Raw genomic sequence first — 23,721 nt, forward strand, 5'->3', positions numbered from 1 at the left:
AAGATGCAGTTTAAAGATATGATCGGAGATAAAGCAGTGGAATGGAATAAGGGCTTTTAAGAGAGCAGATTATAGATAGGTGAACTGGAAAGTGAATTGCTACAGCTCCTCTGCTCCTTCAGCAGCTGAGAACAGATAAAGTGCTAAGTTACTCTTGAATATTCAAAATTGTTTCCTCTATATAAATGTTAGCTTTAGAGATTCTTAATGTGTTGTGGTTTGTTCAGCTGGTTTGTAATATCAGCAGTAGCTGGTGGTGTTATGTAAAACCTTGAACTCTAATGTTTGGTTACATTTGGCTAAAGAGTTCTGAATATGCTTCATGCTTGCCTGTCCTTGTCCTCCACCCAGTTATCAAAATGTGTGCTGCCTTTATAGTATGGACAGGAGTTCTTTTCTAAGTAGACTGAAGCATAAATCATAGAATTTCTCCAGAATTTTTTCCTTGTAATGTATTAAAACTTGCTAGAAGAGGAAAGTCAACTCACATTTGGAAAAAAGAATGTCAGTAGCATGCTTCCAGATCAGGTATTTCCCTGTAGACATGTCAGTGAACGGATCCACGGTCCAAAAGGTAGTTTTTCTAGTCTACTCTGAGAAGAAAATCAGTTTCTGGCTCTTGGGCACCTTCTAATTGTATTATAGCTATAGTATAGGTAATGTATAATTGTTACTGCACATCCTTTGTTTTATTTTTTTGGTGTGAGGTTGGGACTTTTAGTTTAGTCTTTGCAGAAAGAAGGAGAAAGAGGTGGCTACTGTTTCAAAAATCTGAAGCCAACATCTTTCACTAGGATTTTTAAGGATGTGGGGGAATTTAATAGAAGTAATGGAAAAAAATCTTCTTATACAAAATCCACAATGTACTCTTAGATTTATTGGTGACAGTGGCCTGTTTGCTTCATCTCTTGTATCTCAGTAGTAGTCATTTTAAACAACACTATAGTAATTGCAATTCTAGGTGAAACAGAGTTGTGAATTATGTATTGTAGGAAAATCCACTGCAGTAACACTTTCTTACCATGGTTTTGTACCCTGTTCTATCACTGCTTTCATTTGGCCATCAATTCAGATGACCAAATATTCAAAAATATTTAAGTTGCCTGTCAGTGCAAGATTTTTGTTTCAGTAGTGTGAATGTGCAATTAGCTGTTAGTCTGTGCTTAATACCTGTATGAGGAATTAGTAGCAATGTAGAAGGATGCAGTACTAGGAAGCACAGTCTAAACCTTATATTAGCCTTAACATCTCCATAAATATGATTGCATAACTTACTCAAGGCATTACAGTTTTTTGGGTGAAGGAGGTACAATACAGAGGGTATTGGTAACAATTCCTGTAGTCACTGGAACCTAGTTAGATGAGATTTCAGAAGAGGTTCATTCCTGTGTTGTGACATCAGGCTTTTGGATGCAGAGAATACTTAAAACTTACTCAACTACTCACTAACTCAATATTGTCAAGACCAGAAATGATTCTATGATAATGGAAGATTCAGAAAAAATTGGTTGCCTACATATTTTTCATGGAAAGCAGTCAACATGATATGTCAAAGTTAAATATGGAGCAATTTTGTGTTTTGTTGACAAGTGTTTCTTCTGTTTCATGCCAGTGTGTTGAGAGGTGAAAAGTTGTACTAAGGATACAAGGCAAGTTTGCAGATGATGAAAACTGGAGGAGCTGTTGACTCCCTTGAAGACAGGATGACCCTGCAGAGCAACCTTGACAGATTCAAACCCAAAGAAATATGGACAATCACCAACTATTCTAAGTTCAACGAGGGAAAGTGCTGGATTCTGCGCCTGGGATGGGGCAACCCTGGTTGTATGGGCAGACCAGGAAACAGGAGTCTAGGAAGTAGTGGCACGGAAAAGGACCTGGTGCTGCTGCTTGACGGAAAGTTGAGTATGAGTCAGCAGTGCCCTGGCAGCCAGGAGGGCAAACTGGCCCGGCACGGCCAGCCAGGCAAGGGAGGGTATTGTCCTGCACTAAGACATTCAGCTGTTAGAGGGTGTCTAAATAAGCCATGAGGATGATGAAGGAGAGGAAGCTGTATGAGAAGTGGCTGAGGTCACTTGGCCTGTTCAGCTTGGAGGAGACTCATTGCAGTCTACAGCTTCCTTGTGAGGGAAGAGGAGGGGCAGACACTGATCTCTTCTCTGTGGTGCCCAGTGACAGGACTCGAATAAATGGCCTGAAGTTAAGTCAGGGGAGGCTTAGATTGAATATTAGGAGAAAGTTTTCACATAGAGGTTGGTTGGTCACTGGAACAGGCTCTCTAGGGAAGTGCTTACAGCACCAAGCCTGACAGAGTTCAAGAAGCATTTGGACAGTGGTGTGAGGCACATGGTGTGATTCTTGGGGATGGTGCTGTGCAAGCCCAGGAGTTGTATGATCCTATCGGTCCCATCCAACCCAGAATGCTCTCTGCTTCTGTGAGTTCACAGTTATCATGTGTTTTAGTAGGAACAGAAGATGGATCTTTTTCACTTCAACATATGAACTATAAAATTCAAGAATTCCATAATCGCAGCAGTTTAAAAAACAAAACTATAATGCTTCTTGTGGCCAAAAAAAAAAAACTGAATGAAAGAGGGACCTGGTGCAGACATTCTATTAACTTATCACTAAATACTCCCAAATTATTCTTTCAGTAGATCCTGAATATTAGGTCTTGCAATGGAAGGAAGTGATGAAGCAAGCCATAATGCTCTAATCTTCTCCAACCCAAAAATAGAAGCAGTGGTGATTATTTAACTAACAGAGGGTTTCAGTCATGTGTAGTTTGCATAATCATGGTTCTATTTATTGAGTTCTGAATCTGCACTATAGTTGTAATTTATTGTTAGTGTGCTTTCTTTTTCCTTCTTGAATTTTCCAAATCCTTCAGGCACAATCCATACTTGAAGTCATGAAGTATCTAGGGGGTCATAAATCTGATGATAGATTATATTAGGTTTGTTGATCACAAACTTATTATGTCCTTTGTATAACTTCAGGATATTTTTAATTTGTGGTTAATGTCCCTAGCTGTAAAAAGAGCCTTGGCTTAAGCATGTATTATTAGAGAAACAAAGTCCGGAACACAGTCTGTATGATCTATTATGTACTTCTACTTGGGATAAGTTAAGTCTTCCTTTTGATGTATCAGTTCTTTCTGTAAAGTATAGAGGGGTCTGAAGGTGATTACTATATGAGATTAGAATTACTAGATGCTGTCCTTAGACCACATTGTGCATATTAGAATCTCTCTGCATATACATGAAATTCAGCAGTGTGTATGTTAAATATGTGCTGCCTGTGGAAGCATAATCATCATTTCTTGAGAAACTGATGACTGTTCAAATGTTTTACTGAATAGATACCTCCAAAAATGTTTTCATGTACTCTGCATATTAAAATTCTTTCAGTATTAGAAATAGGCAAATACAACTGCATTATTGCCCAGTGGAGGAAAAAAAGTGGTACAAATTGCACTTAAAATATTTTATTTTTATCCTTTTTTTCTGTATTTTTTTCAAATCAGGTAATGCCTGCAGTTATCTCCAAATACTTCATTTAAATCTGGACTGGCTATTGCCTACCATTTAAGTCATAATGAGCTGCAGTTCTTAGTAATAAGAGTCGGCTGTATATCATGAAAAGTTTTTCCTAATCTGTTACACTTCAGAACTGATTTAGAAATGTGTAAAAAAAGAATACTTAATAAATATTTTAAAAACACCTGATAACAGAGCAGGTGATGTCTTAAATGTTTCTCTTTGTGGCAGTGGGGCTAGATAAAAGGATTTGATATATCATATGAGATCATAGAGGGGTTTTAAGACTGACTGTTTTTCCAAGGTGAACATGGGATAGATTTTTCTTTCCTAGATATGACTCAGTGTGCTGTTGTCTTAACACTCTTTGAGCTAAAAATCTCAAATGTGTGCATAGTTGAAGTGCTTGAGGAAATGGCTTAGTGGTGAACTTATTTGTGTTAGGTTGATGGTTGGAGTTGATCTTTAAAGTATTTTCCAAACAAAATGATTCTATCTTAAAGGAGAGAAATACAAGTTCATCTTTTCATGTGTCTTCTTTTTTACTGTAAGTAAGCCTAGATCAAAACTCTACTCCAGAGTACTCCTGGCTATGTATTTTGTGATTATTTGATTTAATGTGTTCTGTAATTTAACCTGAAATTGGCTGAACACATACAACCTTCAAAAGAAATAAATGCACATCGTAGAACAACCCTGTAGATGACCAGAATACAAGATTATAATTCTTAGTTATAGTTATTTTACAAACTTAATTTTCCTTGACTTTTTTATTTTGTAGTAAAGTATTGTTTTCATTGACTACCCACTATTTCAAAGTTGAGGATGGAGGTGAAAGATCAGTCTGTGTCACCTTTGGTTTTTTCTTCTTTGTGAAAGCAATGGCAATTCTCATTGTGACAGAAAACTATCTAGAGTTTGGATTGGAATCAGGTAACTCCTTTCTTTAGTGTTTGAAACAGCTGTAGTGATTGCATGGTCAGAAAAAATGATGTCCAGAGTTTTTGAGAAAATCTGTGTTAAAATGAATGGTGTAAGTTATATCCTTCTAAGAAAATTTGCTTTGGAATGAAGATTCTGAATAATATCCTGTACATTTTCCTGCTATTCTCTTAAATAGTTTAATTTTTGCCTAGCTTGTTTGTTTTGTTAATTGTATTTGCCTTCCAGTTACAGCTTTAGCCCTTTACGACATTCATAGTAAAGTGTAGCTCCCTTACTGGAAAAGAATTAAAAAAGTTATCTTTTTTCATCTTCCCCAAGTGTCCAAATATTACAGACGTTGTTAATCAAGTTTTACTGTATTGTGGCCAATTAATTACCACATGAAAGAGCTCTGCTAGACATATGAAAAATTGTTTAAAAGATTACTTGTTACCCAGCATTTTATTTCACAAAAGGAATTCTTCATTTGTACTGTAATAAAATAAATATATGTGTCCCTGCAGGATTCTCGAATTTCTCAGAAAGTGCTATGCAGTTTCTTGAAAAACAAGGTTTGGAATCCCAGTAAGTTTGTGGAAATACACTTGTCTGTTTATATGTGAATTTATAACTTGTCTACTTATATGTGAATTTATGAACCTTTTAGATTTTCTTAGCAAACCTATGTCTTGCATGTTTTGCTTTTGTACACGGTTATAATCCCTACAACAGTTTAAATAGTTTAATGAAAAGATCTGAAAGTACCCACAAGCAACTGAAGTTGCATTAAAGTTTTCATTTTAATATGGAGATACTTTCTGACATTTTGATTGTAGTTCAAAAAATATAGTTCAAAACTGTAAACACTTTTTTCACAGTATTTCCCTTCAGCAAGGATTATTTAAATAGAGAAGTATTTTTTGTCATTCCTGTGGCATGCAAAAGGATGAGTGCGCAAAAGCTACAAGATGGAGTTTGTGTTAAATTTTGCATTAGGAATAAATTGTGTTGTTCAGTCCTGTTTTCAGGTTGTAGCTGTGTTCTTATCATGCAAAAACATCTGCTTGCTACAGGACATCCAAGCCTCATATAGACTCTTGAAGGAGCATGCCATAGCTTGTGATGTTACATAAATACACAAACACTGTCATGGGCAGCCATTGTATATTGTGAAATGGATTCTTTATACATGTGTGCTAAATTTTAGAGACCGTTTAATCACAACAAATTTAAGGGACCATTTAAGCACAACACTGAATTTCTTGCTTGATAGGTCTCAAGGTATCATGCAGAAGCCATGGCATATCTTTATTTTTGAGGAACAGAAGTTTCCTCAAACTAGATTACTGTAATTTATGAATAAACTCATGGGAAACCATTAACTGAATCCCATGTGTTTCTTAGCCTTTCTTTAATCTGCTTTTCTAAGCTATTGCAAAGTCACTACCTTCTGTATTCATTTTCATGTTAAGTGTTTGTTTAGTTATAAATTATTGCAGTGCTTTGCCTTTTTTAGCAGCACCTGAGTTAATGATGGTGTCTCTTGATAGTTTAGGTGACATAGATTAAGAAAGAATCTGAAACTCATATGAATCACTAGATTTGGTTTTGTTCTGCTTTGATCTGTTAGTTGCATTTCACTAATGTAAACGGTGATATTTTTATTGTTTGAGTGTTTTGTTCTCTTTTTTTCTTTGTGTAAACCTTCATTTGTTAATTATGTAATTAATTCTGTGATTTTTTTGATCCTGGATACTTTTCCCATAGCTTTTCTTAAATACAATACTAATCACTTGGAAGAGACATGTTAATGACCACATGTACATTTCAGATAAGTCTTTGAAAAGCTGCAGTAATAGCAGTTTGATAGAGATTTTTAATAGATTATGGTAGAATAAAGTATCCATTTTGTCTTTGAGCAGTTAAACTTATGAGACGTCTGTTCCTCTTAAAAACACAATCTTTAAATTCATTCTATTTTAGCTATTTCTGTTTTCTGTTATATAATTTGTTGCTAATTACAATATAAAATTATTCTTTTTTTTTTCTTCTCTACTAACAAATTAACATTTCACAGTCAGTAAATCAGGTTTTCTGTTTTTCTATGAAATAAATAGATGACTTGGTTTGGTTTTGAAAGTATTTTTTTTAAATTTTAATTTCTGATTGGTTTTTAATAATGCTAGTATTTTGGAGGAAGCCAATGGAATACTGTTGGCTTCTTTTATTTAATGTTAGATACTGTTGGGTTGAAAGTATTCTCTGATAACTCCCTGCTCCCCCATCTTACTCCCCAAGAAAATGCTTATTTCCTTTCTTTTCTTTTAGGGGTCCTGTGTCTAAACTAACCTTCAAATTGTTCCTGGCTGTTCTGTGTTCACTTATTGGTGCTTTTTTGACATTCCCTGGCTTGCGACTGGCTCAAATGCATCTGGATGCTCTGAATTTAGCAACAGAAAAAATAACACAGTAAGACAAATATATGCAAATAGGTGTATGCTACTCAGTCTTAAATCTTTTATATCTAAAAATAAACTAAGCAAACTATTCCAACAAGAAGGTAGTGACTTAAGACTTCTGTTGCTGCCTGCTTTTTGTATCTTGAGCAGATTTGCCACCTGCCACTTTCTGCTCAACCTGTGCTCTGCCAGTCTGTTACACTCTTTGCCTTGTAAATAAGAGTCCCAATTAAAGGAGCTTTCCTTTCCTCCTGCAAGAGCTCCACCATGAATGTCTCTGTGTCCAGCTTTCTTTCCCCCATCATGTCTTTCCAGAAGTTAAGGTAACTTTCAGGAAGTAAAAATATGACCACAGACTGTTTTTTTTTTGCACCTGCACTTACAGCTGGGCATTATTCCTTTAATAAAGTTAGCATAGGATAAAATTCAAAAATTACCCAGAATATTTAATTCGGGTCATATGTTAATACCAATTTAAAGGAATATTTTAATTTTCAGCCATCCTTCCATTTGGTAGTAAAATGTTCTGTCCAATTTAACTATTTCTCTTGAACATTCTCTGGTTGAGAGGGTGAAACTCCAAGTGGCTTTCAGAGATCTTGACTGTTGATGTTTAATACACGATAATGAAAGATTCTGCAGCATAGGGCAGTGTAGGTACTCAGTCTGGTAAATTTCCTAAGAGAACCACTATGTTTTCCAGTAGGAAAATAATTTTTGTTCAAACTGCATTTTTTTCTTTCCCTTCAGGAATGCTCAGCATAAAAATTTATCTGTTTGAAGTGAGTCCATCAGTCTTGGTAAATTTATAAGAAAGTACACTTGCACTCAGTGTAGTTGTCTATGTAGCAGCCAGCTACTGGATTTTTAAAACTGGAGTTTTATCTGCTGTTACAGAAGTCCGTGTGTAGACTGTGACTGAGTCACTTCCTAATCTGTTCTTTCCAGACAGATAAACTACATAGTTCTTAATTGCTATGGCTCTCAATATTTTAAAATTCTTTGTGTCTTTTCTGTAAGTATTCCAGCATCTTCCTTGATCAAAGGACATGACATCCTAGGGAGAAATATAAACTCTTAGAAACAAAAATGTATTAATCAAGATGTAAAGGGCAGTTAATATCCACTGAAGTATGGTTGTGAAAATTAAAACTTCTCTAGCTTCTTTAGACGATATTGGAACTGGTTGTTGAAGATAACTTTGTTCAACACCACCAAGTTATTTTTGAAAGTCTACCAATACTTTGACTATTCAACTGGAACAATGTGAAAATTACATTAAATGGATTAAAACTTGATATGGTATCCATATAATTAGGTAAAGCCTAAAGAATATTTGTCAAGTGATAGGTTCTAATAAACCTGAACAACATAGCTTGTCCTTGCTGATGCATTTTTGTCAATGTTATTGACTACACTTGTTTGACAGTGACTAAAGGGGAGATTGTAATGAGGATGACTTGTCACTGATAGAAAGTTGGGTGCTAAAACAATTTCTATCTCTGCAGTCAAATACATACCCAAAAAACCCCACCCAAAACAACTACAAAGAAAAAGCCCACCAACTAAACAAAATACATAACCAATAAAAACCAAAAAAAAAAAAAAAAAAAAAAACGTAATCAAACCAAAAGCCCCCACATCCATTAAGCTGCCCAAAAAAGGCACAAATCTCCCTTAAAACCCAACAAAAGAACCAAAACTAAACAACCCAAAAAAGCCAAATCTGTTCCTTAATGAAATGGAACACTTAACTTGCAGGGAACACTGATCAAAAAAAGCCCCAAAACTTAAAGGTTAATGATCAAGTACCACTTCACTAATATGTTCAAAATGATTAGTGTGATTCTTTTATGAGTGTAGGGAGTAAGTTCATTGGTTTTGGGTAAACAATAAAAATCATCTGGTGGCCCTTTCGGTTTTGAGAAAGGGTTTGATTTTTTTTTCTTTGGCAGTATTTTCCTTCCCTGCATATATTTGGAGTCTTCTTAGCAAAGTTGTACAATTTTCATACACATTTCCTCCTTTGCCAGAGCCTGCAAAGAGTATTTCGGCCTTCCTGCTTGTTCCATTAAAAAAAAAAAAAAAAGAAAACAAAAACAACTACAAAAAATAGAGATTCCCACTACCCTTTGGCACATTCCAGTCCATTACTCCAGTCCATTAACTCAGTAGGATCTCCTAAATAAGTAGAAGCTCAAGTAAAAGGCTTTCACAGTCTAATTAAGTTCTTTGGACTGATCCTCAGTGCTGGTGCATTCCCTAGCGTCACTTAATAGCTAGCAGGGTTTATTTCTTCATCTGAAACCAAAGATTTAAATTTGTGTGTGATGACAGATACTGTAATGTGCAAACATGTTAGTGGTTTTAGGAAGCTTGATAGTTTGCAATCAAGAAGGTCTTGTGTTCTTTAGAGCAATTCTTGATTACGTAATTTTTTCTATAGTGTAAAAGCACTGTAGTGAAGGTGGAGACAAACCTGATTCTCGTAGTGAAGAAATACTGCACTAACGAAACAACCCAATCCCTTCAACTGTTCTCACTTCATTTTGGTAATGAAAAATGATTGGGAAAATGGGTTTAGAAATAGAGAAGAAAATTTAGAAGTTTAGAAATAAAGAAGGATATTAATGTCAGGGAGAACTCCAAAAACTATATCCCCTTTTTAAATTCTGCTGGTTTGTACTCAAAGATTACTAAAGAGTGCTACTTTTATTTTTGTTGTGTAGTTTCATACAGTATTTTTTTTTTAGTCTGAGTATCTTTAATTTAATAGAAGTACCAAGTTTAATTTAATCAGGGTTTCCAAATAAAATGCTTCATTACACTGTGTGATCTGACCTCTGACAACTGTTTCTCCTGTTCCTTTTAAAGCCAAAATTCAGTGTGATTTCATAATATGTAATGTTACCATTTTGTTGAAATGTAAGCCATACCTATAAAAGAGGGAAGAAATTTTCTTATTTATCTTTCTCCCAACTATTTTAAAGTTAGTATTTCTCCTTTTGAATCTGTATATACTTTCAACACTATGGTCATTGTTTTTGTTTATGAAGTTCCCTGTTTTTTTCTTTTTTCAGAACATTGCTGCATATAAACTTCTTGGCACCTTTATTTATGGTTCTACTCTGGGTAAAACCAATCACTAAGGACTACATTATGAGCCCACCTTTGGGCAAAGAGAGCATTCCTTTGTAAGATTTCCTTTAAAAGTTCTTTCTGGGGTATTGAGAACAAAACATTGTCTTAGAGCTCTTTGAAAGTTGAAGAAACATGAAAGACTTTAACAGCATCTGCTGTCAGTGGTATTGTGGAAGATGCAGCTGAATTATAAGAAGCTTCTGTTATTTCAAAATAATAAGTTGCAGAATATTGAGTGTTAAGGTGGTGGTTCCCAAAAAACTGCCATCTCTTGACATCTCCATGGCAGTAATGCATTGTATTTTGTAGGGGTGGAATACCACCTCACTACCTGCTGGAACCTTGTGTCTTGCATATTGGTGTAGGAGAGAAGTGGTTTCAGTGAAAACAGTCGAGATACGTTGGCATGAGAACTAAGCTAGGAGGTTTGTCTTAATATTTACATACTGATTAAGTGGTATTGAAATGATAGGTAAAATATTTAAAATATAAAAAGGGAAAGAGTTTCCAGGAAGAGTGGTATCTGAAATAATGTGTAAGTATAGTTGATTGTCATTGTCACAATTAAACTTGCTAATTCAAAATAGACTTCAAACAGTGGGCTAATACATTTCTTGCTTTTTAGAGGTGAGATAAGCTTCTAAAGTGATCCTGTAACCATTGAGCTGTTACATAAAACACAACAGATATATATATTTTGTATATCTTCTGTTCCTCAGTTCATCTTAAAGTGAGGATTGAGCTATTACTGGGTATCTCAGGCAACTTAAAAACCCATTTACAATCTAGTACTATTTATTGTCTAGTCCTGTGTGTCTGAAAACCTGTAATTATCTGAGCAACCTTGGTTTTCAGTGTCCTGCCTTCATTACTCAGAATTTAGGCATTTAAGAACTGCTCTTGTTTACAGACAAATGAATACGAATTTGGATCTATGCTGCAGGGCTACTGAGAAGTAGTAGGAAAGAGAAATAAAAGGCAAAAGCAAATATTACTTGCATGTGAACGTCATAACTGTAGTTTGTGTGTTAACTACTTTTGACAATTTGCCTCAAGATTACTTTACAGATGATACAAACAAATAACTGTAGCAGTAAATGGTCTTTGGAAAATAGCATTAATCTTTTTTTATTATCCACAGAATGTCAGAAGATACATTTGATACTGTCAGATTGTGGATTATAATCCTGTTGTGTGCTTTACGGTTGGCTATGATGCGTCATCATTTACAGGCCTATCTGAATTTAGCCCAGAAAAGCGTGGATCAGATGAAAAAGGAAGCTGGTAGAATAAGTATGGTTGATTTACAGAAAATGGTAAGTGTGGTGGCACTGAGATTATATATTTGTAGTATTTAGACTGTGCAAATTATTTTTTTCCAATTTGTTGTCTCCTGTGGCAGCAGAGCTCAAATCTGAATTAAGCTTTCTAGGCAATATTTCCTATAAAAATAGCATCTTTACAGAGAAATTCTGCAAACCAAAATATGGAGAGATGTATCATCTGTGTTATGCAGATAGTTTGTCCTTGGTTATTTGGAAGTTGTTATAAAAGAGCCCTTTCAATGAGTTGTGATCTGTAACTACAACATGGGAAAGAAAAAATTGAATTTTGATATTTTTGTAGAAGGGTAATATACTATTACCAACTATGATTTTTAAGTTGAGGGAAAGTTTATGACATTGTGGAATAAAATGACAGATGTTTAATTCTGTCAGACCACTTAGAAGTGCACCAGCCTAGCTAATTGCCTATCATATTGTGGACAAGGTAAAATTTCTGAGGATTTCTTTTTAAGAAAAGTAGTAAAGCATACCTTGAACAAATGGATGAGTAGAATGCCTGTTGTGTGTTGTCTGCAAAATAAACTTAAATTTCTAGTGTTTTATGATAGTGCTGTCTAATGATCCTGCTGAATTGGGGTCTATTGCAGGAGGAATATTTGAAGCATGCCGTAAGACAAAGACTTCTCTCCTAGGATTGTCATTACTATGTGTAGTTACACTAAGTGTCTGAAGGTCGTAAGTGAACTGTGCAATACTTATTTAAAAACAAAGTGGCTAGGAATTTGCTCCAGAAAATAAATTGGGAAATATATGTAGTAGTAGCTGGTTAGGATGGTACTGTGCCACTTGCTATAAATGTGCAATTTTAATACTGGGAATTTTATTCCTGTCTGTAAAATACTAATGTCTTCTCCATGTGGCATTTCTTATATCCCTTTCTTCAGTATCTTCATATATTCTCTTTGAGAAGGCCATAGTCACTAGATGTGGTCTTGTCTTGTTTTACTAGTCATATCTGCTTTACCATTTTTAGGAACTTTTGCTAGTGAATTCTTTCCTGTCTGTCATTCTACATTGTTCATTCCTTTTGAATTTGTTATTTTTGTCATATTCCATCAATTTTTTGACAATTTTTTTGTCTCATGCTTTTTCTTCCGTCAGTGTCTTACTACTTTTTCTTTCTCACATGTTAGTGTTTTGATGCAGGCTTGTTAAGAAGCCCTTTGAGGCTTGAGAGGTATTCCCAAAACTGTCATGTCTACCTTCATCATTTTTGCCAACCTGAATTCTATTCTTTTATAAAACCCGAGTAGTTTTATTTCACTGCTTGCTTGCAGTTGATTTTATCACTTTTTTCCATCTTTATTTGGTTTAATCTTTTAGGTCATTAGCTTATAAAAAGATGTAATGTTACTGTCTTGAGAAAAATGGAACCTATGGGAGAGCAGGGGGAGGGATATATCTAAATGGACTTTGATGAACCATAGTGTCTGACTGAAATAAAGGCCATTTAAAATGCTGTTATCGATCTAATAAAATGATCTAATGAATCTAATGGATCTAATGATCTAATGGATCTAATGGATCTAATGGATCCATGATCTAATGGATCTAATGAAAACTCAGCTTATCATTGCTTTTAAAATACAAATGTTTTCCTGCTGGAAATCTTAAAAATATCTCACTTTTTAAAAAGGACTGTAATATTAATAAAGCTTTCATTTACTTTTTATAGGGCTTTGGACTGTAACTACTACTTCATTTTTGAAATAGGATTTAGTTTGTAAATGACTGGGAACTTGAAAAATTAAACATATCCATTTATTTTTGTTTCTGCTGTATTAAAGTAGGAGTCATTGAATGATGGCATACAGTTTGCAGAAGGAAAATTGATTCTGTTTTTTTTAACAAAATTGATGCTTTTAATTATTTTCTTTCAGCCCTTCCTCACAGATTTGTAAATGTCCTGAAAATAGAATTAATGATGGGAATTTCTTCATTAGGTCTTTTGAGGACAATATGTCACGTGCCAAGAGTTACTAGAAAATTCTTAAAACAGCTCTAATGCATAAGTACTAGGTTTTTTTAATAAATTGTTTTTTCTAGACATATTCATAAAGGTGTGCTTTGATCAACCAGGAATCATGAACTTATACTCTTTCATTTTTCTAGGTGGCTCGGGTATTCTATTATCTCTGTGTAATTGCACTGCAGTATGTTGCACCATTGGTAATGCTTCTTCACACAACTCTGCTCTTGAAAACACTAGGTAGGCAAAATTAGATCAACAGTAGTTTATTCTGTTCTACACAGGGCTTTTCTATTTTCACCTCACTAAAGAGAATTAGAATTCATGGGTACTTACCATACAAAAACACTTTGTAGTTTCCTATACTTTAAAACATACATATGTGGCTTTCAAGTAGTTATTTCTCTTGCTGCTTTTGATATCTTCCAATTACATGCTGATTTGTTTTATTTCTGAGAAACTGTGTAATGCAACCAATTAAACTGCTTACTTCTGTTGAAATATTTATCTTTTTAGAAGTATTTTAAAAGTGAACTGTATAAAGTGTGATTGATTTAACTTCATGCACATTTCATAAATTATTTTTTTCAGCTTTTTTATCATTAGTAGGATTTTAGAATGGAAATTGTGAGAGAGGGGGTTTGTGTAGTTACTGGGAGATCTGAAGTAGCTCTGGTTTGGGGTTTCTTTCTTTCTTTTATCCCTTCCCCCTTCCCCCTTCCCCCTTCCCCCTTCCCCCTTCCCCCTTTTCTTCTCTTCTTTTCCTTCTTTTCATTTCCTTCTTTTACTTCTTTTCCTTCTTTCTTGTGAGACAAGTGTTTCATAGCCTGCCATGCAGTTGTGTCATTCTTTTTGCAAAAAAGCAATAGATAGAGATAGGCTTTAGTAGGTTGTGATTCATCCTGCCTTGGAATAGACTTCTCCGTCTGGTAAGATGAATCATACCCAGGACATACAGAGGTCTCAAGGCAGCTATATCACAAGTAGATTCTGGGATGTCAAAATACAAGATGAATCCTACCCCAGTAGCTTACAGGTATGAGCAGGAAGTCATGCAGATGAGTATAGTTTCGATTTATTAAGTTATAAAAATATAACATTTTGTGTGTGTGTATTAAAAATATATCAAAGACTGTAGAGTGATTGAATTAACAGAACCTAAATTTAATTCTACAAAAATCTGTTGCTTGTTTATTTTTAACAGGTAATTATTCTTGGGGCATCTACCCAGGATTGAATTCTGACACTCCAGTAGAAAACAGTCTGCTTCCCAATTCTGTGTATTCTGAGTCTCCACCTGCTGATGGAAAGATGAAAGTAACTGTAGTACAAATAACAATGGCTCTGGGAAGCCTAAAGAATATTTTCACTCCTCTCCTGTTCCGGGGACTCCTGTCTTTCCTCACTTGGTGGATTGCTGCTTGCCTTTTTTCTACAAGCCTTTTTGGGCTCTTCTATCACCAATACCTGACTGTGGCATGAACAAGTCAACTGACAGAACAAGTGTGAGGTCAGAGTCTAGATGAAGAGAAAAGAAAACTATATATGTGAAGAGACAACATATCACAATTATTTTTAAACACTTCCTTGGTGTTCTCAGGGTGAATAATCTTAAAATGTTTAAAATTGCAACTGGGTTTGATATTTTTGTTACCCAAATGGTAGGTAACTAATTCAGTTACAGTCCCGGGACTGACTGATATTATTGTGTTGTAGATGGTGGTAAGCATGCTGAAAAGATGTGACCTCTGAGTATCTTCGTTTCCATAAACAGCAAGCCAAACTCAAAAATTTGTTTTTTAAGCATAAACAGTCACTGACAGAACTGCATTCAAAAAGTACTGGACATAGTGATGGTGGCTGCCTATCGATTAAGTCTTGAAACTGAGCCATACAAGTGAAAGGAGAGAGAGAGGGGATTAAAAAAAATTCTGTTGGATAGCTGTTGATCACTTTTCTCCTTGGAAAATTAAAAAATCCAACAGGACAAAAGAGATACTGTATATTACAGTAAGGAAAGTTGTATAAAATATAAATTTAACAGGAGTAGATGTATGTACCTGACAGGTATTGCTGCCTACATATTTTGTAGGAGTGCTTGTGCAGTAAGTAGAGAGTTATAACAAATATATTATTTCAGTCCCTGCAGTCATTTTGAAGTAATGGCCATCTGTATTGGTGCTAGTATTGATCCACACATTGCGTCTGGATCTTTTAAATTTCTTCTTTTGAGGTAGTAGATAAATTCCATTGAATTTACAAAAGAATAGAAAACAATTAGTGGCACCAGTCAAACATTTCAAAACAAAACAGTTTAATCCTGCTGACTGATAGTGTATGTATATGTGTAATGTACATATATATTATATATCAAATATATAATATATATGAAGGTATGAAATACGGAATCTTTATTTTAAATTCCTGAATGTATCTTACAGCTCTGTGGGAGAGGGGTGTATGTGTATCTAGTAATTTCAAGATTCCCTTTTGAAATGAAACTTCTAAATTTTTCTTTTTTTTTTCTTTTTTTTCTTTCCTTTTTTTTTTTTTGGTGTTCAGTTGAAAGGGCTATTTGGTTTTTGTTCCTCTTTAGAGGTACTTAGCTATACTAAAGAACTTACACTGTCTTGGAAGAAAAGATCTACTTAAACTGTTAATCTTAAAATTTCTGCTCTGTCAAATCATCATCTTTGGCCACTTTAATTTGTGCTAACTTGACCATATAATGATAATTAATATATGTTGGCTTCAGAAATAGATTTTCTGTATAATAAAACAGCTGTGTAATAAGAAAAAGAGCAAAGTATTAACTTTACAGTTTTTGCTTAACTGGATAGATAGATTCCAGTCATAAAATTATTTACAGTTTTTCAGATGTTTTGTGTATTGGCAAAACAGGAATGGGGATTTATATGCAGTAGCTTTTTTAAACAGTTAATATTACACCTCACAAAGGTCAGTGGGTTTTTTAGCTAATACTAGCTCTTTTTATGTTACTGTTTTTTTTCTCTTGAATTTGTGTACAACTTTGCCATATGATAAGCATTTATAAATGGAAAAGCTTAACTAAATTTTTAATATGTAGCAAACCTATCATATGGGAGAACAAACTCAATTAATTAAAAAAATCAAGTTTTTAAGCTGGTGATAAACTATCTTGCTGTGTTGAAAGTCTTTTAAGTTATTTATTTGTTTATTAAGTTGCATTTATTGAGGAAAGATTTGTGTACACCAGCCTAGTACCTACTGCTTGTGTTTGGGATGTCTGAGCATACCTTGCATGATGCTACTGGTTTCATTGCAGTATTTCAGTGTGACTGGAACTGCAAGCTTTGTTGTTTTCACACCACCTTTTTGTAACTAACAGGGACAAAGGCTTAACTGCGAATTGGCCTAAAGAGTATTTGACCTCATAGTTTCAAATTTCAGGCATTCCTAGGAAGTATTGTTCAGATGAATAATTGAATGACAAAATATGACAGGTCCAACAATACTGGACCCACTTTCATATTAGTTCAAGATATGTCATTATTACAAGATACATCATTACTAATATAATTAGTAAGGCCAGCTTTTAGGTTAGAGTTAGGTGTTCAATGCCAATCTTTTGTTCAGAAAAATTAAACAATGCAAAACAGTTTGATTCTGATAATGAACTTGCCTGATGAAGGTCACTATATAGGAGATGCAGCCTGTTGTTGAAATCTGAAGGAGTAAATTTTGGATACTTGAGAATACTTCAAAATAATGGTAAGCAACAGTTTTTGCTGACATAGTCAGTCTGAAAGCTTATAAGCAAAAGTGAACTCTAGTTATATAATAATGCATTCAGCAAAAGTAATAAGGAACATGTAGCTGAACTTCACAAAGCTTTTGGTAAGAGCTCATGCTGACTTACTATTCAGACATCACACTGATCACAGTGAAAAATAGGCACCTGGTATTACAAACATGAAGATCAGTGATTGTAGCCACTGTGCTATTCTATTGTTCTACAGACCATTGTTCTGCAGAATTGAATGGTTGACCTGGTCAGCAGTGAGGGGGAGATGGTCTTTCTTCGGATCCATTTAATCCTGACATGAGTCCAGAAGGCCTATGAAAACTAAAATATGGTAATAAAAGCCTTTGAAACATGTGGTGACAGTGAAACCAGAGGGACTATATTGCTAAGGTTGTGAGCAGTGCTTCTGACGAGTATGTGATACAATCAAAAACGTGTTTTAAAGTAAAGTAGCAACCCTGATAGTCCTGACTTCTATATATATTGTGTAAGGTTCAAAGGAATATCTGCTCACTGTTGTATTAAGTTCCTTTGAAACAACAACTGGCAAATTTTTTTTTTTTTTTGTTTGTTTGTTTCATGGAGACCTTTATCAGTACCTGGTGATTGGGGGAAAGTATCTTGCAGAAATGGAAAAAGCAATAAAATATGACTGAAAGGCTGGTAGGTGTTACTCAGGTTTCTTAAACATTTTTTCTTGCTTTTTGCCCACTACTTAATAAAAAAATTGTAGAATGGTTTGGGTTGGAATGGATCTGGAATGGACCACTTTTCACCAGACCAAGTTGCTCCAAGCCCCATCAGACATGGCCTTGAACACCTCCAGAGATGGGCAGCCACAGCTTCTCTGGGTAACCTTACCTTGTGCCTCACCACCTTCACAGGAAAGTCTTCATCCAACACCTAATCTAAATCTCCCCTCGTCTAGTTTGGAAGTGTTCCCCCTTGTCCTATCACTCCCTGCCTGTGCAAAAAGTCATTCTCCCTCTTTTTTATAAGCTCTCTTTAAGTACTAGGAGGCCACATTGAGACCTCTCTTAGTTTCTGAGAGATTTTACAAGGAAATGTTCCTTTGGCAAAGAAACATGTCTGTTTCTTTCTTCTTAAATTCAGATCTCCCTTCCTCTCAGTGATGTGACTTCCATTGCCCATCTACAGTGCTGTCCCTGTGTTCCCTTCTCAGAACCAAGTAGGCTAAATTAGTTCAAGATTGTATATTGACTTCTGTTTAGTTTAAATTTATCTATTTTTGAAGGATTAGTTCCTTTAAATAGTTCAAATAACTTAAAATTCCATCTGTAACATGAACAAACTTGTTAACATTTGTTCAAACTCGTCACTTTTATTATGTGGGTCCCTTCAGACAGCGAAAAATCCAAGTCTTCCAGCAAGTTCAGGGAGGTCCAAACATAACATTTGGGCTTTTTCTGAGCTAAGAGAAGTTGATTAAGAGTAGGAAAATAGATTATAGAAAGCATATTCATACACTTTGTAGGTGACATTGTCAGGCTGCACTTGTCCTCTTTTAATTCCTTCTCAAGCTATAGGTTATGCCAGGCTTTGAGTTTTTTTTAGCTGCGCAGTCTTTCCCTCTTCCAGAATTCACTTGCATAAAAGATCCACAGATTAATTTTCTGTAGATATCTTCTGTACAAGAGAACATCCTTGTACAGAAGATACTTACAGAAAATTAATTTCTGTTTCAGTTGTTCTTCTCCACATTCAGATCACAAGTACTGCAAGGTGTTTAAACAGAGATACATTCTTCCCTGGATTGTAAAGTCAAATTTGTCTTAAGAACAAAAATGCTACCAAGACATCAACACAACATTTAGGCAGCATAACCTCACCCTATGTAGTGGTTAGCAAGTGCAGAAATTTCAGCTAACTTCCAAGGAACAATTCAAAATGCTGGGATTCGGTAGAGTAACTACACCTAAGTGATAATAGTCATTTTGGTTATATCAAATAGAAAATTGAACACATCTGATCTTAAAGCTGTTGGAAGGTTCTTCAAGGTAAAAGGCCTTATGTCTCTTTATTCTCAAATAGCTGTGCTTTTCACAGAGAGAATTTTGATCAGTTTTTAAATACTGTGCTTCATGATTTTTCTCATTATGCATTTTGCACATTAATTTGTTCAACACGGCCTCTCTGCACCCAGATTTAACCCCACAGTTAATTTTATCCCTATAAAGTTCCTAGATACATTTAGTTAAAGTTTAAATTGAGTGCCCAGACAAAATGGAGACACTGAACAAGAATGAGGCCAAAGAAAACTGTGTTCTCTTGGAAAAATCTGTTACGCCTGAGCAAAATCTTAATGGAGGAAGGCAACAGCAGGTTACTTGTATCTTAAATCAAATATTAGATGTGAATTATGAGTAAGACTGTTATTTTTAGCATCTGCAGCCTAAATCCCAAATGGTAAATAAAGAGCAATATTTTGACCTCGCTCTAAAGAGCATCTAGGCAACAGATGCTTAGAAGCCAGAGGTCTGATCTCACTAAGCAGGCTGGTGCAGATCGGTCTGTCTGTGCTTCAGAGTGATTTTTGGCAACTCCTCCTTTAGGAAGGCTTGCCATGCTTTGTGACCTGTGCAGCACACACAGTGAAGTAGATGGCATGTCTCATTTGCACTCCTGAGTACTAGACTGAAAGGTCTTCCTCCTCTAGGTGAGATCATTAAGCCAACATGTCATTTCCAGGATGCTTTTACTGACATCTGTATATGCTGCACTTAATTTATTCCAGTCTCTCACTGTGTACTGCCAGGAGGGTAATATTGTACTGGATGTTTTGCATGCCAGTGTATATGTATTTTTATACTTTTGATTTCAATGATGTTTTTAATGGAAATTATTTTTAATCCTAATACTATGGTTCATATTTTCATTTTAAAAAATTAATATCAGTGCCTGCAACTAAAAGTCAAAAACTTCTACACTATTTTTTTTAAAGCTTGATGTTTAGGCTGAATTATTAACAGGTATGCAGTTTTATAGCCAAGTCCAAAATCCACCTGTAAATACCAGATTTTTTCCATTTAATTACACATCAGTCAAGAGCCCTTAGAATTTGTACTTGCAAAATTTTTTCTCAACAACGTACTATCTGTATGACTCTGCTATCTATAAAATACACATCTCAAAGGAGCTTTGAATAGCTTTTTACAAACTCCTTAGTAGTAAGTCATTATTCTTTTATTGTGCTGCAATATATTTTTTAAAACCTGGCTTAAAATTCCTGTGCTTAAAGTCAGACTTATTCTCTCTTCCTCTGTTCATAGTAACTCTGCCTCCTGTATGTGTTCTAAGCTTCCAGAATACATATTCACAGTATTTTTCATAAAAGCATAGGATGAAGAAAAAGGCACCAAAACTTGTATTTCATAACTACAGTTCATACCCATGTCATGATGTGCCAACAGTTTTTATTTTTCCTATCTTTGGTCATTCCTTTGTTCCACTGTTAACAGAATGTAAGGTTTTCTAGGAGTAATATACATGGAAAAAAATTCTGTAATAGAAGTTACAGAAAGCTGTCTAATGTTTCAGTCTTCCCATTTATGTGAGCAAATGTTAAGCAACTATTAATATTAAGTAATTTCAGCCTAAAACTTCTCATAAGGTAGACATGTTACAAATAGCACAGGGAACATTTTCCAAGTTGTAAATATTTTACTTTAAATCTTTTACTTGTCTCGTTGTTACTGGGAACACACAAATTCAGTGTTGTTCTTCAGTTAATAGTCTTTTTTATTTTTGTCTTTAAGTGAAAAGCACATAATACTTTCTACTCTAGAATAAAGACCTAAGACATAAAGGTTCCCCTCCATTTCAGAAATTGCCAAATGGAAAAGACTCTGGTGTTATATGTGTAAATTTTAGCTTCCTCTTACTGCTACAATACTGTTAAAATATGATTTTTATAGTTACATCTTTACAAGTATTAAGACTGTCATGCTTCACAGTGAGGATGGTGTCAAGTGGTGTTTGCATTATATGGATCTGGTGTTGCATTACCTGCTGTTTAAAAACAAATTGGCTCCTCTGCTTTTAAATGTTCATCAGAATCTGTGCTCAGAAGAGCCCAACACAGGTTGAAAAAGCTCACTTTGGGTTGTTTCTCTTGGTTGTTTTGGGGTTTTTTTAGAGGTGTGGATAATACTTGGGTAGAACTACTACAGCTAATAGACAACCTCCAGTAATATTCTTTTTGTACACTGTAAAGTGCCTAATAGTGGGTGATTCTGGTAGCCCTTAAAATAGGGTTTGCTATGAAATTTTTTTTTCATATAGTTTTTGGCTTACATAATGTCCATGTGTAGTTTTCTATTACATATTGGAAACAAATAAGATTTTGAAGAAATCTTTTCCATTCCTCTTACTTATGGTAATCTAACAATTTTGCCCATATCTGACTGATAATTGAACACCACTAATTTAAATTAACACCCCTCCCTCTGCCACCTCTGCACTGTTTTCTTTATGACTGAGGGCAAGTGTTTACAAGATTTGGAATGGTTTGACTTAGAAAGTTTTGTAGTGACACCTGGATGTTAATTATACCCCAGGCACATGAGTGATTTCAGCCAGCCCAAGCAGAACTACTTGGGCTCAGAAAGACAACACTGAAGGTCACTGAATCCTTATGGATTTGGAGCACAAAGAGTACACCAAGCTTCCAAAAGTTACACCTTGTAGAATTTTGTAGTATTCTGTTAGAGTATTCAATAGTGAAACCACCCTTACTTTAAAGCTGCTTGTCCACCTTCAGGAATGCAGGAGCTGAAGGTAGAACCTGACTGGTTCAGCAAGGAGGTTAAAAAAGTGAGGAAACCACAGGCCCCTGCTCCTGAGTTAATTGTACATTCTGCATGTGAAGTGCTTGTAAGTTGAGATGGTGTTGCTGATTCAAATCTACCAAAGGAAGTCTTCTTCTGAGGAAGGCTTTTCACAACATGTTGAGCTTTTAGCTCTAAAAGGTGGCTATAGGAATCCGTACTGTATATGGTACACTCTTTGGGAAAACTTGGTACAGTAAGCTTGCTAAATATTTCCTTACACTATTTGTAAGGAGTTACATTACATGTTTTACTGTTGAGCATTTAAAAAGCTAGTTTTGCTGTGCTCATTTTTTATTAATGTGAAAATAATAAGAATTGGTTTGTCATTTAAATGCCTAAATTTCTTTAACAGTAAATTTCACAAAACTGAAGCAAGGTTATACTTTCTTATTCCCAATTCATTTTGTTGAAATGTTACAGTTTAACTCCACTTTTACAATGCACACATTATTAAAATGAAATTTATGTCTATTAGTTGCTCATGGTAATACCACAGCAAATCTAAGAGAAACTCTGATATCTGCTGTTTATCAAGTGGCTCCATCAACTTGCTTGCCTTTGTAAAGCGTTAACCCATGTTGGACATAAAATGTCTACTGCAGTAATGTTCCTATAGTATTTTAGCATCCATACATGTACTCTGCATGCCTTGCATTTGTACACTGTAAAGAACTAAAAAAACCCCTTCCATTATTTTATATAGTGTTTCCCATATCCAAAATAAGACAATTTCTAAAACCAAAGATCAATAAATGTTTGTTGTCTACCAGTGTGCTTTTTTTCCTACTTTTTGTGATACATACTACTCTTTATCAGCTTGCAAAATCTCCAAAGAGCATGTAATAACCAGGCTTCTTATCAGTTCTACTAGTCTTAAATTGTTTATTTCTTTTAGAAATAATAGAGTAGGCCATTTATTCCCTCATTTTGGGTGCAGCAGAATAAATACTTTTTGAGTCTAAATGCAGGTAGTGTCTTATTCATGTGAACAGCAGTTTAATCACAACCATTTGAGATTTCATATGAATGTTTTCATTTTTGTGTATTTCACTATTTAAAGTTTTGAACCATTTCTAGAGAAAGATTGGTTGTACACTATGGTAAGTGAAGGCAATTCTGGGTTTTACACTCAAAGCATTTGTCACCCTTCTTGACTGTCACCCTTCCTGGTAGGAAATCACTTAGGGGTTGTGTTTGCTTCTTATAAAAAGAAATGTATTTAAAAGCATTATATGGTCTCTCCTATTTGTTTCATCTTAGCAGCACTAAGAAAGAGTATACTTAATAACATCTTGTAACCATCTTGAATTTGATTTTTGGAATATCAGATTTGGTTATGCACACATTTTCTTTCCCTGTGTGCAACAGATGCAGGTGAATGATGCCACAATTGCTCAAATAGTTCCATAGCTGTAAAAAAAAAAATCCTTGAGAAAACATCCTTCTTTAGCCTAAACCCAAAGTGGTACCAAAGACCCCTTCAGCAATAGCCATCAGTTGCGTTGCAAAAGCAAAGTGTGATGTGGTGCTGAGAAGAGCCAGTGTTGACATTTGAGATGGGGATTTGAAAGTCTACAAGGCATTTGAGCTGTGGAACCCCTTCTTGAAAGTGTAACAATGGTTAGGGTTAAAGTGATGGTTAAGAGGAAAGAAGAGAACTACAGTGGGAGATCTGCTTATGTCTCAGAAGGCAGCTTAGCCTTCTG

General features: G+C 35.0%; 1 protein-coding gene across 9 annotated transcripts in view; it reads left to right on the forward strand.

Moving 5' to 3' along the window:
* Nucleotides 1–23,721, forward strand: part of TMEM161B (transmembrane protein 161B) — a 46,151-nt gene that overhangs the window by 18,864 nt on the left and 3,566 nt on the right. For 3 of the 9 annotated variants that reach the window (XM_068176448.1, XM_068176446.1, XM_068176447.1), the window contains exons 6-11: nt 4,321–4,472; nt 4,988–5,048; nt 6,792–6,932; nt 10,003–10,116; nt 11,205–11,379; nt 13,522–13,618. In XM_068176448.1, coding sequence (XP_068032549.1) covers nt 4,321–4,472; nt 4,988–5,048; nt 6,792–6,932; nt 10,003–10,116; nt 11,205–11,379; nt 13,522–13,618 — 740 coding nt within the window. Of the gene's footprint in view, nt 1–4,320; nt 4,473–4,987; nt 5,049–6,791; nt 6,933–10,002; nt 10,117–11,204; nt 11,380–13,521; nt 13,619–14,582; nt 15,763–21,945; nt 22,059–23,721 lie in introns of those variants that run through there. The other 6 variants (XM_068176442.1, XM_068176443.1, XM_068176444.1 and 3 more) reach the window with 4 other exon arrangements.

Source organism: Anomalospiza imberbis, chromosome Z, assembly GCF_031753505.1.
Source record: "Anomalospiza imberbis isolate Cuckoo-Finch-1a 21T00152 chromosome Z, ASM3175350v1, whole genome shotgun sequence".
In the NCBI taxonomy this organism is placed as follows: Eukaryota; Metazoa; Chordata; class Aves; order Passeriformes; family Viduidae; genus Anomalospiza; species Anomalospiza imberbis.